The sequence below is a fragment of the Phaenicophaeus curvirostris genome, chromosome Z (assembly GCF_032191515.1).
Source record: "Phaenicophaeus curvirostris isolate KB17595 chromosome Z, BPBGC_Pcur_1.0, whole genome shotgun sequence".
Classification (NCBI taxonomy): Eukaryota; Metazoa; Chordata; class Aves; order Cuculiformes; family Cuculidae; genus Phaenicophaeus; species Phaenicophaeus curvirostris.
In genome coordinates this window covers 21,343,442-21,360,932 of record NC_091431.1, presented here as the reverse complement: position 1 = coordinate 21,360,932, position 17,491 = coordinate 21,343,442, and the positions used below count along the sequence as shown (strand labels likewise).

The window sequence follows — 17,491 nt, the reverse complement described above, 5'->3', positions numbered from 1 at the left end:
GAGGACTGTGAAGCAAAGTTTCGTGTCCACCTGCACAAGAATTTATTCCTACTGTTGACTAAAACTTTCACACGATCGAATTCCTTGTCTTGACAATAGGCATATACAATCACTAACCACAATGATAAAAAAAAAGTATGAAATGAATGCAATTTCCTTTTTAAAAATAAGGACTACTCACTTTTGTCACCATAACCACCACAAAGTTCTTCTCGTCTATTTTGTACTCTTTAAGAGCAGTATCATCATTAAGGATTTTACCTGGCAAATTAAACACACACAAATTAGGAAGTTATTTAACAGATCATGAGATGATCTTGGGAGTCTGTCACATAAACAACATTTCCAAAAAAAACTCCATAAAAACACTTCTTATGCAGATTTATAAACAACAATGCTACAAAATAAGTGTTTTGGCTATTAAGCCTTGGCAGTATGGCTACAAGTAATTCTCCTACGATGTCCAAAGTACCAGTTAGCTTCATAGAATCATAGAATAACCAGGTTGGAAGAGACCCACCGGATCATCGAGTCCAACCATTCCTATCAAACACTAAACCATGCCCCTCAGCGCCTCGTCCACTCGTGCCTTAAGCACCTCCAGGGAAGGTGACTCAAACACCGCCCTGGGCAGCCTGTTCCAGTGCCCAATGACCCTTTCTGTGAAGAATTTTTTCCTAATGTCCAGCCTAAACCTCCCCTGGCAGAGCTTGAGGCCATTCCCTCTTGTCCTGTCCCCTGTCACTTGGCAGAAGAGGCCAGCACCCTCCTCTACACAACCTCCTTTCAGGTAGTTGTAGGGAGCAATGAGGTCTCCCGTCAGCCTCCTCTTCTCCAGGCTAATCAACCCCAGCTCTCTCAGTCGTAAGACCTGTTCTCCAGCCCCTTCACCAGCTTTGTTGCTCTTCTCTGGACTCGCTCCAGAGCCTCAACATCCTTCTTGTGGTGAGGGGCCCAGAACTGAACACAGGATTCGAGGAGCGGTCCCACCAGTGCCGAGTACAGAGGGAGAATAACCTCCCTGGACCTGCTGGTCACGCCATTTCTGATACAAGCCAAGATGCCATTGGCCTTCTTGGCCACCTGGGCACACTGCTGGCTCATGTTCAGTCACTGTCAACCAACACCCCCAGGTCCCTCTCCTCCAGGCAGCTTTCTAGACAGACTTCTCCTAGTCTGTAGCGCTGCACAGGGTTGTTGTGCCCCAAGTGCAGGACCCGGCATTTGGCCTTGTTAAACCTCATCCCACTGGACTCTGCCCAGTGGTCCAGCCCGTTCAGATCTCTTTGCAGAGCCTCCCTTCCCTCCAGCAGATCCACACTTCCACTCAGCTTAGTGTCGTCTGCAAACTTGCTAAGGGTGCACTCAATGCCTTCATCCAGGTCATTGATAAAGACATTGAACAGGGCTGGACCCAGCACTGAGCCCTGGGGAACCCCACTTGTCACTGGCCTCCAGCTGGATTTCACACCATTTACCACCACTCTCTGGGCCCGGCCATCCAACCAGTTTTCCACCTAGGAGAGTGTGCGCCTGTCCAGCCCAGAGGCTGACAGTTTCTCAAGCAGAAAGCTGTGAGAAACTGTGCCAAAGGCTTTACTGAAGTCCAGGAAGACCACATCCACAGCCTTTCCCTCATCCAGCAGCCGAGTCACTTTGTCATAGAAGGCGATCAGGTTCATTTGGCAAGACCTGCCTTTTGTGACCCCGTGTTGACTGGACCTGATCACCTGGTTCTCTTGCATATGCTTCATGATAGCACTCAAAATCACCTGCTCCATGACTTTCCCTGGCACTGAGGTCAGACTGACAGGCCTGTAGTTTCCTGGGTCCTCCCTGCGACCCTTCTTGTAGATGGGCACAACATCAGCCAGCCTCCAGTCCAGTGGAACTTCCCCAGTTTTCCAGGACTGTTGGAAGATGATGGAAAGGGGGTTGGCCAGCACATCCACCAGCTCCTTCAGTACCCTTGGGTGAATCCCGTCCGGCCCCATAGACTTGTGGGTGTCTAGTCGGGCTAGCAAGGCTCTGACCACCTCCTCTTGGATCATGGGAGCCTCATTTTGCTCCTCTAGCTCCTGGGTTTGTACACAGACAGAACGACTTTCTTTATAATTAAAGACCGAGGCAAAGAAGGCATTAAGTACCTCAGCCTTTTCCTCATCTCCTGTCACTGTTGTTCCTTCTGCGTCCAATAGGGACTGTATGGTCTCCCTAGTCCTCCTTCTATTATTTATAAATTTATAGAAAGATTTTTTTGTTATCTTTCACAGACTTTGCCAACCTGATTTCTAGTTGAGCCTTAGCCCTTCTGATTTTTTCTCTACACAATCTCACTTCCCACCTGTAGTCCACCCAGGAGGCCTGTCCCCTCTTCCAGAGCCCATAAACGTTTCTCTTCTTCTTGATATCACTCAAGATCTCTCTGTTCAACCAAGCTGGTTTTTTCCCTTGCTGGCTTTTTTTCCAGAACATGGGAATGGCTTTCTCCTGAGCTGCCAGGATTTCCTTTTTGAAGAGCTCCCAGCCCTCATGGGCTCCCTTGCCCTTGAGTACTGTCTCCCATGAGACTTTGCCAACCAGCCTTCTGAAGAGTTCAAAGTCTGCCCTCTGGAAATTTAATGCTACTGTCCTTCTAACCGCCCTCTTCACTTCACCTAGAACAGAAAACCCTATCATCTCATGATCACTTTGTCCTAGGTGTCCACAGCTTGAAGGCTGTTGCTGTAAGTGTAGAAGATGCTTTAAATCATTTAAACCAGAAGCATGTAATCCAAAGAAAGATTTACTGGACCTTTAACACAGAGAATTAATGTAGAGAAAAGGCTTTAGCATACAATAAGCTTAACTGAACAACCTGCGCCTGCTCACACAGTCTAGACACAGTAACGAAGTTCCCTCCTGCTCATCTTTAGTTTGCCCTTCAGATGCAGTAAATTATCTCCTGACCACACACTAAGTTTATCTACACTAGAGAATTCTGTGACTTTGCAACTTCAATGTTTTTTCTTAAAAGAAGGGTAAGGCTAGAAGCTAGAAGATTCCATATCCTACCTTGATAGAAGGATGAATGAAAAAGACAAAACAAACCCAGAGACGTTTGCTATACTGCAGCAAAGCAGATTTGCCTCATGCCTACAAGAGCTCAGAAACGCATTAAATCATATAGATTTTTTTTGGTTTAGGATAAGCTGATTTAGTGGCAGTATCACAAATCAGAAAATTGGCTGTATTTCAGTGAGTTTTATAGCATTGACTTCTACAGGATTTCAGGAAATAGTCTACAATTTAAATCAATTCAATATGAAGATGTGCAAAGACCCACTTCTCTATTTCAGGAGGAAAAATACACATTTTCCTAACAGTTCTCATTGCTAGTGGAATAGACCACTTACCTGTAGCCAACAGGACACATCATCATCCTGAAGATTGCAAGGAAATCAAGCGATGTGTACCCACTATGGCACTTTGAACACAAAGGTGGTAGCACTGTCCTACCCTACGGGTTCCACCAGTCTTGCAGGTCAAATGCTCAAGAATATATTATAAGCTCTGTAGTAATAGTAATACGTGTAGCTGATGGTGCAGCATCTGACTCAACCTACACAGGTTTACCTAAAATCTTGCTTACTGGCACCCTGAGAGAGTTTGCCCAATGTATATATGCAGACATCCTATCTTCTCTGGACACACCACTCTCAGGGTTTCTAAACTTTAACTTAATACAGATGGCAACACAATAGATCTACCTCATAGCTGACTAGCACAACCTTTAAAAAAAAAAATTACAAACATTTTGTATTAACAAATGGTACACTTTTAATCAGGTTCATCTGGGATATCACTCTGCCTTACCAAACTATGCAAACTCTAAAACTCATTTTAATTAAACTAAAAATGTCACCAATACACCCTTGATGCATCTCTTGGTCAAGAAAAAAAATACAATCAGTCTTTGGATGGTCTTTTATTTTAAATCTTTTTCCCTACAATTCCTACTGCTTTTGAGGATTACACAGCACTGCAGATAAATTCTGCCTTCTGAAAATAGTCAAGTCACATCCTATGATCTCATGCAACCCTGAATTTTTTAGTTACAAAAATAACATTGAGCGTCATGCAATTATATATATGGCAAAAGACCATCCGCCTTTTTCATATTTATCATGCACACCACTTTTACCTTCATGTTCTTGATGGGCATTCCCTTCACTGAAGTATAACAGGCATGAAACTTGCTAAGAAATACAGTCCTGAGGAGTCCATACAAAGACAGAGAGACTCTCAAGTTCCCTTCCTATTAGCATCCTTCTGTTGTGAATATGAAGTGGAAAATCAATACTGATTACAAAGCAGTACACTGAAGAAGTGCAAAGACAATCAAAGTTTCTTTCAAGCACGGTTTGAGAGGAAAAAGCACTAGAGTGGGTACTAAAATAAAACTCTGAAAGTTCCCATATGAATGAGGACAAAAAAATGGATCTGTGTACTAGTGCTAGAATGGACTGGCCAGGTCAGAAACAGTAAAAAAATATTAATGACAAACGTTCAAACTATGTCATATCTTTACCTCACATTAGCCTGCTTTTTGCTAGCACACAATACACATTTCTAATGACAGAGTTTGAAAGTACTGAAAGTACCTTGGTATAGCAGGGACATGGTGGTGGGTTTCTCTTGTTAATACAGAAGAAATAACCTGATTTTTAATTCTCTGAGGTACGTAAAGGAGCACTTCAGCTATATGCAGCAGAAACTGAACAAAAGACAAGTTAACTCAGAACATGAGACATGATCTACTTATATCCTGATTTCATGTAACAAAAGCTACTACTTCACTTACCATACCCCACCTAGGACTAAAGCTGTTAGCTTATCATGCTATGAAAGAAAATATACCAGACATATGTGTATCAAAGCTTGAAAAATTCTGATTCAAAATCCAAAGTTCCTTTTGACAACGAGGTTTGTTGTCAGTTTTGTGTTTGGTTTTTTTTTAACCTGTTTGCATTTCAATACTTACAATCTTTAGAAGACTTCATATTCACATCAAAGTCAAAGAAGAACATAAAAAATAAGGCCGACTCAAAGACAGCATCTACAGAATATTCATTACCTGCATAAATCAGTTTTTGCCCAGCTACTGGAAAAGCATCTCTCCCTCTTTCTGATTCAATCTTCTCTTTCAGTGCCTTCACCTACAGCACAGAAACAGTCTTAATTAAAAAAACAGTTTCACAATACAAACCTTATTAAGCACACTTTGTTCTAAGTTTTAAAAACTAAAAAGTAGTTTTCTGTCTTATCTTGATTATGTCAAGTACATCAGTCTTCCAAAGACGTCACTGTAACCATCTGCAGAGCAATGTGTTCCCTTCCTAAATGATCTGTTGTGCCTAACCAAATTAGATAAGTAGTTTCTCCACGAGAAGACCAAGTATGAGTTTACAACACAACTGAAAAATTGAGACATTTGGGCCAAAAAAATGCTTTTATCTACTGACACATCTCCCCTCCCTGTTCTTTCTGTTAGTGCAGGGTGTACACATGCTATAGACAGCTGACAGGCTTCTTTATCATAGTGACTCTTCAGGGATTGCCTGTTTTTCAGTAAGGTCACCATGACATTCAATGCAACTCACCAGAACAACGTGAAGCCTTGACATGCAAAGACTTGTGCAAACAACCCAATAATAAGTAAGTAGTTAACAACTCTTTCCCCTCCTCTGTAATATACAGCAATTTTAAGCCTACACATGAAAATGTTTTCCATTATTTACTTGCTTACACAGATCACTAACAGACAGTCCGTGCTTACACAGCACCATCTACAATAGTCCAAATCGCACAGTATTAGTTATCACATATCAGAACACCCATATCATCCAGAAAAACTGCACAATGCTATCTTGAGGAGACAAAGAATGTTTCTGTACAAGTACTTCTGTACTGATACATTTGAATCATATTTAAAGACAAGCTGCCTGTATACAAACTTATTACTACAAACTAACAACACCTTCTGAAGTTTTTAAGCACATGAAACTGTGTTTTACCTTGACAGCTTAATCAGACTGGCAACTGCTTGCACCACTTTCCTGTCAATTTTTAAAGCTGTAGCTCATCATTAGGGTTGTTTGAGTCGTAAATGCACTGAAACAGTATTTTCAGGTGCTAAATGGTAAATATATACTGAGAAGTTTTGTGACGCTCAGCATAATTAAAATCCATCATCCAGTTCACTTGACAGTCATGCTTCCTGGCTTCACTTTATTTTTCCCTTAATGATGTCTTAGACCTTTATGTTACCTTTAGCATTTGCCTTCATTGGTCCTCTCGCTTCTTCTTCCCTTTGATATTATTTCTGTTTCTTTATCAAAATCTTTATCAGGCTTATCATTTTAGCTTGGATAATTGGTCCAAAAGGGACAAGCCAAACTTTTAACTCTCACAATGGAGGTCCATCTCTTCAGCAGTACACATAAAAAGCAGTTTCGTTTTACCAGGCTTCTATGATCCAGCACGGGAGGCCTGCAGAATCAAATCTCTTTTTTAAGCTTATCCGTTATGTAGGTGATTAAATCACTAGCCACACAGAACACGAGATAAGACTTGACTAGACGGCACTACATCAAATTAAGAAGCCAACCCTTTTTTTCCCACAGCAGATGGAAGAAAGACGTTCTTGGTATTCTTATTATACATGCCATCCCAGCAGCCACCAAAGCTTTACAATCAGTCTCCAGCCAGCCAGTTGCTTTTTCCACAGCAAAAGATGCAGCAGCTCTCTGCTATCTATCAATCTTCAGGCAGGATCAAGCCATTACTCATAATAATAAGCTGCTGATAGCACCATCATTCTCATGCATTTCTATAAAGTATGTCTGTAATAGTCACAGAATCACAGAATCACAGAATAACCAGGTTGGAAGAGACCCACCGGATCACCGAGTCCAACCGTTCCTACCAAACACTAAACCATATCCCTCAGCACCTCGTCCACCCGTGCCTTAAACACCTCCAGGGAAGGTGACTCAACCACCTCCCTGGGCAGCCTGTTCCAGTGCCCAATGACCCTTTCTGTAAAGAATTTTTTCCTAACGTCTAGCCTAAACCTCCCCTGTCGGAGCTTGAGGCCATTCCCTCTTGTCCTGTCCCCTGTCACTTGGGAGAAGAGGCCAGCACCCTCCTCTCTACAACGTCCTTTCAGGTAGTTGTAGAGAGCAATGAGGTCACCCCTCAGCCTCCTCTTCTCCAGGCTAAACAACCCCAGCTCTCTCAGCCGCTCCTCATAAGGCCTGTTCTCCTTGTGTTTCCTTGAAAACTAAAACTGTAATTTATGAATTTGCCCTTGATTATTATTTAAGGCTGGAAGTCAGTCTCCTGACAACTGAACAGTCTACTTAGGTCACAGCTAGGCCATCAAGCAATTTTTCCTAAACTTCAATGTATTACATACTTTGGTCAACTCCAGTCAAGTGTCCTTCACCCACCAGGGAAAATTAACCCCCCAAATCATTTTAAAAGTCTGTTCTGTTTTCAAATCTCTGCTTTTCAGTGTACTGCTTACCTATTCATATGTTTATGCATGTGTAATAATTGCTCAAATATGATATGTAAAAGCTTCTTTCATTCACAGTCACCACATATGTCACAGATTTGTAACAAATACTGTAATATGCTGACTGGGTATAATCTATTTTGAGAAAGAAAATTAAGTTGTTTCATGTGCACTCCACTCAATCAAATGTCTGCTTTGTCTTCCTCGTGTTTTAGTGCCTGAAGTTTTACTCCAGACTACAGTCTTTTTCCTACAATGAACAAAACCAAAGTCTCTTCTCTCAAAGAAAAATGATTGAACAACTACATGTGGTAGCTTAGGTCAGGACACAATAAATATACTTAACTACTACACACTTATTGGATCCATGCAAATGACACTGACAGTAAAATTCTAACAATCCATTTGCCTTTTGTGTCCACTTTGTGAGCAGTCCTTCCCCATACCACGATATAATTAACACACTGCAAGTGACCTGGGGCACTGCTTTCCTCCAAAACCTTCTGTTTAAGTCTGTGGCAAGCAACAGGCCTGTACTTGCATCCCCTTTGGCAGGTGGCACCCCTCTCCAGGCATAGGTAAGCTGTAGTTTATACTACTCAGTGATAGGAATTGAGAAAAAAAAATGTGTTTATTATGACATTGGCTGAACAACAAGCAGCATTCATAGAACTATAGATTAGTTTGGGTCACTTGCTCTTGGTGATGCTACGCTGGCTGTCTTGAATCACCTCCTTGTCCTCCATGAGCCTCAGCATGGCTTCTAGGAGAATCTGTTCCACGATTTTCCTAGGGACAAAGGTGAGGCTGACAGGTTAGTAGTTCCTAGTGTCTTCCTTCCTACACATTTTAAAAATGCGTGTCATGCTTCCCTTTCTCAGGTCACCAAGGACCTTCCCCAGCTACCACGACTTTTCAAATATCACAGAGAATGGTTTGGGAACTACATCAGCCAGATCCCTCAGGACTCTGGCAGGAATTTTATCAGGTCCCACAGTCTTCAGTATGCTCCTTCAGCAAAATGAAGTTTATCTTCTTTATTGTGGGAGGGACTTTGCTTCCCCAATCCATGTCTTGCAGTCCATCCACTCAAGAGGTATGGGAAGAGACTGCCATAGAAGACTGAGGCAAAGAAAGTTAGTGAATCTGCCAGCCTTCTCCTCATCTGTTGCTACCAGACTGACAGTCAGGGAAGTACACTTCCTTTGACCTTCCTTTTCTTGCTGATATTCCTATAGTAGCCATTATTATTCTTTGCATCCCTTGCTAACATAATCTCTAGCTACGTCTTGGCATTCCTCACCCCATCCCAGAACGATGAAATCCTGCAAGAGTGATGACCCCAGGCTGGGTCACAGCTACAAAAAAACACAATCTTTCTAAGAGGTAGGCAGCTCAGGTATCAAAGAATACCATAATTCAACTTACAGTTTCCTTCAGTGAGACTGAATTCAGCTTCTGCTGTCCTACATGAAGTAGGAGACAATGTTAAACTACCTACAAGCTTCCGTTTTCCTACACACACAATTAACACTCCAGTAGCAGTGCCACATGCGCAGCCCAACAAACCCCTACCCCAAGCACAAACCCTCCTGACCTACAAGATTATGCCAGAGAAAAATAACTTCACAGGCAGTCTCAGCCTTGTGAACATTCAAGAGACCCATACATGCTACAGCGGTAGAATCCCCCACATACAGTCAAAAAGAAAACACCCTGACTCACAATCCTGACAACGTTTTTATTAATGCTACGCTTTACAACAGACTAAACACATAAATTAATTACTGGGCAATAGTTCTCCATGTGGAGGAGTTTGGCATTTATCGCCTTGCTGAAGCAGTTCTTATTAATACAAATAACACTATGAAGTTATGTGAAAGCCCTTGGGACAGGCCCTGGGAAGATACAGCCAAGGCCTCGGTATCTGGTGTGAGACACTGATACCGAGCACAAGGCAACAAACGGGGTGTGCAGGGGGCAGCGGCGTTGCCGTAACCTCAGACACATGTGCTGGGGCTGCAGCACTGACGGGGCAAGCGCCACAGGTGAGGGTCACCCACAGTGACATCGCCGAGTGAGGGGTTCTGTTGTCTCCTAACAATGCATTGTGACTGGTGCACCCAGGCACTGAGTGCCACCCAGCTGGCTCCTGCCCTCAGTCCAGCTGAGCAGTTGGCGAGGCTGGAGTGTTACGGTGGTGCTCGTGTCCAACACCACAGCTACTGGAGGACCTTGCTCAGCCCAGCCAGCTAAAGGCAGGCAGGGCATGCAGGAGACGTGCCTGCAGCAGCAGAGGTGAGCTGTGTGGGGAAACTTCACTGCATGGAGCTGGGAGAGTTCCCTTCTGGAGGGTCCTGGGCATTTCCTCCACCCCTTCCTGGGCCAGCCCATGACCAAGGTCTCTCCTCCTTTTCCAGCGCGACACCCGCTGCTGCAGCACCAGTGAAAGGCAGCTGTTGGCCACCTCCAGCTCCCCCAGCCCACCGCAGCAAGCATGGCCACAGAGGCAGTTGACCGCTGTCCAATATGTCTGGACAGCTGGGATGATGCTGCCTACGCGATGCCGTGCTTGCATCAGTTTTGCTACAGCTGCATCCTGCAGTGGGCTGAGAGCAGTACCAAGTGCCCCCTCTGCAGAGGGAGGGTGACCTCCATCTTGCACTTGGTGCAGAGGGACGACAAGTTTGAGGAGCAAGTCATCCTGCCTCCTCTGGAGCCATCGCTTGTCGCCCTCCCAACGCAGGGAGCTCCTGGCCAGCCGGCCACCCACCCTCGTCCTGCAGCATCCCAGCCATCAGCTGGGGGGCCGGTGTCCAGCGTTCCTGTGGGCGGCCTCCCGTCTGGCATCTGGGCCGTCCTCTTCCGACAGCACCCAGCTCTGCTCCGACCGCTGGTGCCCTGGCTGCGGAGGGAGCTGCGGTGCATCTACCAGAGAAGCAGGAGGGAAGCAGCGGCCGCACGGAGGATGATCTTGTCATGGCTGTGCGTCTTTGGCCCGGATGAGGAAGCCCTGACCCCACTGCTGCAGGTTGTCTTGGGCAGGGACATGGGCAGCTTTGTGCGGCGGATGATCGACACCATCCTGGGCCGGCGCCGCCAGGAGGCCCAACAACAGACAGGCCCCAGGAACACCCGTGCCACCCAGGAGCCGGAGAGCAGCCCTGCAGCCGCCCCCAGTGCTACTGCTGCCCAGGCAGGGTCACCTGCCCCCGCTGCAGCCCCTGCTAACGGCCCCCACGCGTCCGAGGAACAAGAGCTCCCCAGCAGCTCATCAGCTGCCCTCCACGGGCGTCCCGGCAGCCCCATCTCCGCACTCATTCCTGCCAACGGGGAGCAAGAAACACCACGGGAGGAACCAGAGGAGGCTGGAGTAGGACCCTCTGCTCCCAGACAGAGCAGCCAACGCTGCCCTGGGGGGCCCCGGAGAGCCCCGAAGAGGAAAGCCAGTGGCTCCAAGGCCACTTCTCCACCAAACAAGAGGCCACCCCAGCGGCACCAGTAAGAGGCTGCCCCACAAACTGACAAAACCGCAGTTGGGTCAACAGCTAGAGCTCTCTCCAGGCCCTGGATCTTGCCACAGCAATGACGGTGCCATCCAGAAATTACCAGGAATACAATGAAAATACTTTCAAAACCTTCATAGCCTCAGACAGAACAAGAACTGATGTAAAGTACTGAAAGTCTACATAGTTTTAAAGCCTATCTCCTTTGTTTTATTGGATGTTTTACTATAGCTCTCACTACACTGAACAGATACAACTAATAAAATTTTGTGTGTTCACAAACAGTATTTGCTTTACTTCACAAATACTACTCTATTCATTCAGACAATACTCTGCCCTAATTCTGAAATTTATCATTGCACTGTATGAAGAGAATGAAAGTAGCTAGTCATTTTATTGCAGATAACCCCCATGTACACATTAAAAATCTATTCCCTTTCATGTTCCACCTTGTTGTTACAAAACCAAGATGTGCCCTACAATTATGTGCCCTACTAATCAAAAAATACAAGTTCTGTGCTATGACACTGTCTTTTGAAAAATGAAAGTAGCATCTTTTTCCCTGCAGTACACCTGTTTTATCTAAAAAAATGTAATATATGCCAAACTTCACTTTTTCCTTAATACACACCCTTTGGATCCTGCTTAATTTTTGCTGGAGTACATTCCCCAAGTAATTACTACAGCTTTGCTTAGTGCCTAACCTAAATTTCTAAACTTAAAAACCAGGCGCTTTCTGCATCAATGGGGCATAATCTGACACTAACCCGATCTCCTTCTATGATCAAGTGACTAGACTCTTGGATGAGGGAAAGGCTTTGGATGTATCTTCCTGGACTTCACTAAAACCTTTGATACAGTTTCTCACAGCATTCTCCTTGAGAAGCTGTCAGCCTCTGGCCTGGACAGGCGCACACCCTCCTGGGTGGAAAACTGGTTGAATGACTGGGCCCAGAGAGTGGTGGGAAATGGAGTTTACTCCAGCTGGAGGCCAGTGACAAGTGGGGTTCCCCAGGGCTCAGTGCTGGGTCCAGCCCTGTTCAATGTCTTTATCAATGACCTGGATGAAGGCATCGAGTGCACCCTTAGCAAGTTTGCAGACGACACTAAGCTGAGTGGAAGTGTGGATCTGCTGGAGGGAAGGGAGGCTCTGCAAAGGGATCTGAACAGGCTGGACCACTGGGCAGAGTCCAGTGGGATGAGGTTTAACAAGGCCAAATGCCGGGTCCTGCACTTGGGGCACAACAACCCTGTGCAGTGCTACAGACTCGGAGAAGCCTGGCTGGAAAGCTGCCTGGAGGAGAAGGACCTGGGGGTGTTGGTTGACAGTGACTGAACATGAGCCAGCAGTGTGCCCAGGTGGCCAAGAAGGCCAATGGCATCTTGGCTTGTATCAGAAATGGCGTGACCAGCAGGTCCAGGGACGTTATTCTCCCTCTGTACTCAGCACTGGTGAGACTGCACCTCAAATACTGTGTTCAGTTCTGGGCCCCTCACCACAAGAAGCATGTTGAGGCTCTGGAGCGAGTCCAGAGAAAAGCAACAAAGCTGGTGAGGGGGCTGGAGAACGAGTCTTACGAGGAACAGCTGAGAGAGCTGGGGTTGTTCAGCCTGGAGAAGAGGAGGCTGAGGGGAGACCTCATTGCTCTCTCCAGCTACCTGAAGGGGAGGTTGTGTAGAGGAGGGTGCTGGCCTCTTCTCCCAAGTGACAGGGGACAGGATAAGAGGGAATGGCCTCAAGCTCCGCCAGGGGAGGTTCAGGCTCGACATAAGGAAAAAATTCTTCACTGAAAGGGTCATTAGGCAATGGAAGGGTCTGCCCAGGGAGGTGGTTGACTCACCTTCCCTGGAGGTGTTTAAGGTGCAGGCGGATGAGGTACTGAGGGGCATGGTTTAGTATTTGATAGGAATGGTTGGACTCGATGATCCGGTGGGTCTCTTCCAACCTGGTGATTCTATGATTCTATAACATGAGCACACAAAAACCCCATACACATGTCTAAAAATAAAGCAGAAACTATATAAGGATGTACCGGACCACACTGAAGTTCAAACTCCCACAACTAAGTGTCTCGTTGACACAATGTTAAACAAGCACTCCCCTGTGTTCAAACATTATGGCATGACACCGAAATTCGAAAACTTCTATCACCTGACAAATATTGTGGCAAAATGAGTACAAACATCCTGAATATTCATTGTACTTCTCTGCACTTTGACAATCGGGTTTTTAGATTAAAGGCACAGGGAAGCTGAACAAGAAACAGGACAGGCTTACTTTCAACTAGTATTTCACTTTCAAAGAAAGTTAAGTTAGACAATTCTGATGAATTTTTTAAAACCCTATTTCATGTCTACATTGTGGTAACTGCAAGAGAAGCACACAATTTATAAGCCTACAACGTCATCACTATCATCTCAAATGAGATGTGCCATGCGCCTACATCGGTTTGCATGTTTCAGACAGGGCTTACTATTAACTCCTAACACAGTTACAGTCAACAACACAAACAGTAGATAAATGCACACCTATCATTTATCCCAGTTAAAAGCAAATGCTGATATACTGAACTGCTTCACTCAAACCACAGAAATGCTTACAAGTGGCAAATCTACCCCTTTACAGAGCTTGATGAGTGCAACGTTGATTCCCCGTGGTCTCCAGAAGTTTTTGCCCCAAAACTTAAAAAATCAGCCATGCTTGCAAGAACTTCTCCACTTGCTAATAAGCTTTCTCAGATAACAGGGTCTGAGGCTAAATATCCTCAACTTTTTCAGTCAGTCAAAATATTCAGTGTGCCAATATGTTAAAACACAACTAAACCAAAACTGAAGTCACATTATTAAAAGCATGTTTTGAATTTTGAAATTCAACTGCCTGATTAAGCAGGAAAAAAAAAATCAGCCACTTACATAAAAGCTGTAAAAAGCCTAATTAATTATTATGAAGTGCGCCGCTTCAGATTCTCACTGAAATGTTTAAGTATCCTTACTATTAAAGACAGCTTTCAGTTACAAGCATAAATTCTTGACAGAATTGCATTTTAACATAGAATCTCTTCAGATTAATTTTGTATTAGGAAGAAGGGGAGAAACTACTAGAACCAGAAACCAATTTCAGAGGTCAAGAATCTGATTTCAGAGCAACGGGTTTTCTGGGACTACCGCAAGTAGGTGATTTTTGGCCTTGTCAGAGTATAGGGCACAGCTCCAAGTAAACAAGCCTATATCTAGCAGAGAAACTCACACATACGGTTCAAAGACTACAAGTAATGTTTCCTGAACTCTGCAAAACACAGACATTTGTTTCACGATGTTAGACAATTAACCTAAGACACCGGTGCACTCTTGTAAAACTAGTATTTTTTAAAATCAGACTGAGAACTTTCAAATAGACTTGTGAAACACCTTCCTAACAGATGACACTTCAAAGCACCTTCCAATTTTAACAAGCCTGGTTTCTGACTAAAGGATCAAGTGCTCTATGTTTTACAACACTTTCAACAAGAATTTCTTTGTCATTTTCTAAAAATTAAACCACAGAAATTTAAATATATTTTTCACGTCTACAGCTACTCAGATCAAGGCTTCACCCCGTCACTTTAAAACCAAGGCTTTTCCTCTATCTTATCACCCACTCCTAGCCAAATCCTAAAGCATGAGGCTCATGAGAAGCATTCCATTCAGTTACTGAAGTACTGTAGCAAGTACAATTAGAAACAGAAAGTGTAGTCTAATTTCCCATAATCCAACTTCCAGATCATGCATTTTGCTGTCTCATAAGCTGGTGAGGGTTTTGACTGGTAAAATTCCCCCAGTACTCACCTTGATTTTACTTCCCAGGACCTTACTGAATACAGAGAATAGGCAAAAAGATGAAAAGAGAGCTTTGCTGTGTAACAAGTAAAGACTAAGGCTTTAAATCCTTGAAGGTTACTAACACATGCTTCAGCTAGACATTTGCCATCTCCCTCTGCCACACCCTTAAACTAAATGAACTCTGTCAGACTTTTAACTGCCATCCTTTATTCTTCCTAAGATTGAAGCAGAAAACGATAAACCAACAGACTTTATAAGAGCAGATGCAATGTTCTATAGTTTCCAGAGTTTCATTGACAAAAAGCAATGTGAAATGCTGCTGCTGACACACTTTTCAACTCTAAACTCCTCAAATATTTCACAAGGAGGCCACAGCGATGTCTGGACTCAGCTATCAGCAGCAACCATCCATGCTCAGGCAAGCGAGAAGGCAACTAACAACTGTGCAAACTCAGGTAAGTTGTTTTTTCTCATCTCAGACCACTCTATTTCCCTAGGGATTTTCAGCAGATGCACACGTGCCGAGAGAACCATAGAATCATAGAATAGTTAATGTTGGACGGGACCTTAAAGATCACCTAGTTCCAACTCCCCTGCCATGGGCAGGGACACCTCCCACAAGATCAGGCTGCCCAAGGCCCCATCCAGCCTGGCCTTGAACACCCCCAGGGACGGTGCAGCCACAGCTTCCCTGGGCAACCTGTGCCAGTGCCTCCCCAGTCTCACAGAGAAGAAATTCTTCCTTATGTCTACTCTACATCTGCCCCTCTACATTTTTTACCAATTGCCCCTAGCCCTATCACTGCAAACCTTTGTAAACAGTCTCTCCACAGCTCCCTTGTAGGCCCATGTCAGGTACTGGAAGGTCACTGTAAAGTCTCGGAGCCTTCTCTTCTCCAGGCTGAACAACCCCAACTCTCTCAGCCTGTTCTCTTATGGGAGTTACTCCAGCCCTCCAACCCAAAATACTGACCAGCAACTGTAATGAGTCCTCTCATCCCTCCCAGCCTTACAAACATAAAGACGCACAGACACTGTAACCCGACAGCAAGCTGAGACCACCTCTGATGGACCTCAGCACACACAAAATCATAGAATCATAGAATCATAAAATAGTTCGGGTTGGAAGGAACCTTAAAGATCCTCTAGTTCCAAACTCCACATCCCATCGCCTGCCCTGCGGGAGACAAGACGTCGCCCTGCAGCGCTCAGCAGAACCTCACCCACAGTCCGTCCCCTTCCGAGCGCACTTTAGCCCCCGCAGGTCACCCCGCACCCAAAGCAAAGCCCCTCGTCACCACCCACCCTCACCAAACACCGCAGACACCTACCTAAGCCTTCAGGGACGCCCCTGAGAGCAGACCTCTAAACCGCACATACCTCTGCCCAACAACTGCCCCAGCATTTCCTTCCCAGGCTGGAAAGCGTAGGGACCGAATGCTACCAGGACATCCACGAGGTCCTGACCCCGTCTAAACGCACCGCGGCTTCGCCCCGCGGGTGCGGGACCCCGAGCTCCAGGCAGCAACAGTCTGAGCCCACCCCCGGCTCCGCTCTGCCGGGGCGCAGCCGCTTTCCCTCCCGCCTCCCGGGACTCTCCCCTCCCCGACGGCCGACATGGCCCCTTTCCTCCGGCGAGAGCCCTGGAAAAGGGGGTGTCGTCCTGCGTCCCTCCCCACCCCCGGCCCGGGAGGGGAAGGAGAGTTCCCCCCTTCCCCCCACCGTCTCCTCAGGGTCGACGTCGATGCGGAAGGTCTGCTGCTGCAGCGTTTTCAGCGTGATCTGCATGGCGGCTGCAGGGCCGACCGCGGCGGCCGCGCTCCCGCGTCCCCGGCAGCAAGAGGAAGAAGGAGGAGGAGGGAGGAGGAAGATGAGGGGAAAGAGGAGGAGGAGGAGGAGTCGACGAGGGGAGGTGGGGAGGGGAGGGCGGGGGAGGCCACGTGACCCTCCGCGCGCACCGCCCCGCCCGGCCCGGCGCCGCGCATGCGCTCGGCGTGCGTGGTGGGCCCGGCCCGCCGAGGAGGGCGGGGGGGTGAGCGCGCCGCGGCCGGAGGGTTGCCCGCTCACTGCGGGTGTAGACGTGTTCCCAGAAATCTTGGGCGTCTTCTGCAGCTTTACAAGGACTTTCCAAAGGCAATGCTGTTACGAACTTAACAACACTTCTCTTAGTAGTGACGGTACAAGTGACGCCGAGCTAAGCAGTGCAGTTCCCACACCAGAAGGATGGGATATTATCCAGAGGGACCTGGACACGCTGGAGGAGTGGGGCTGTCAGAGCCTCACGAGGTTCAACAGTGCCAAGTGCAGGGTTTCAGTACAGGCTGGGGGATGAGGTGATTGAGAGCCGCCCTGTGGACAAGGACTTGGGGCTGTTGATTTCTTGGACTTAAGTAAAGCCTTTGATGCAGTTTCTCACAGCATTCCGCTTAGGAAACTGTCAGCCTCTGGCCTGGACAGGCGCACACTCTCCTGGGTGGAAAACTGGTTGGATGGCCGGTCCCAAAGAGTGGTAGTGAATGGAGTTAACCACAGCTGGAGGCCAGTGACAAGTGGGGTTCCCCAGGGCTCAGTCCAATTCTGTTCAGTATCTATCAACGACCTGGAT

The 17,491-nt window shown here is 46.2% G+C and overlaps 1 protein-coding gene across 2 annotated transcripts in view; it reads right to left on the bottom strand.

Moving 5' to 3' along the window:
* The window catches only part of RAD23B (RAD23 homolog B, nucleotide excision repair protein), a 38,133-nt gene extending 21,408 nt beyond the window's left edge, over positions 1 to 16,725 (bottom strand). Inside the window, exons 1-3 of one of the 2 annotated variants that reach the window (XM_069880326.1) lie at positions 16,609 to 16,725; positions 5,117 to 5,198; positions 182 to 261 (exon numbers count right to left, since the gene is read on the bottom strand). In XM_069880326.1, coding sequence (XP_069736427.1) covers positions 182 to 261; positions 5,117 to 5,198; positions 16,609 to 16,674 — 228 coding nt within the window. In that variant the 5' untranslated portion in view covers positions 16,675 to 16,725. The remainder of the gene's footprint in view (positions 1 to 181; positions 262 to 5,116; positions 5,199 to 16,608) is intronic. The other variant, XM_069880327.1, reaches the window with a different exon arrangement.
* Positions 16,726 to 17,491: the final 766 nt, after the last annotated feature.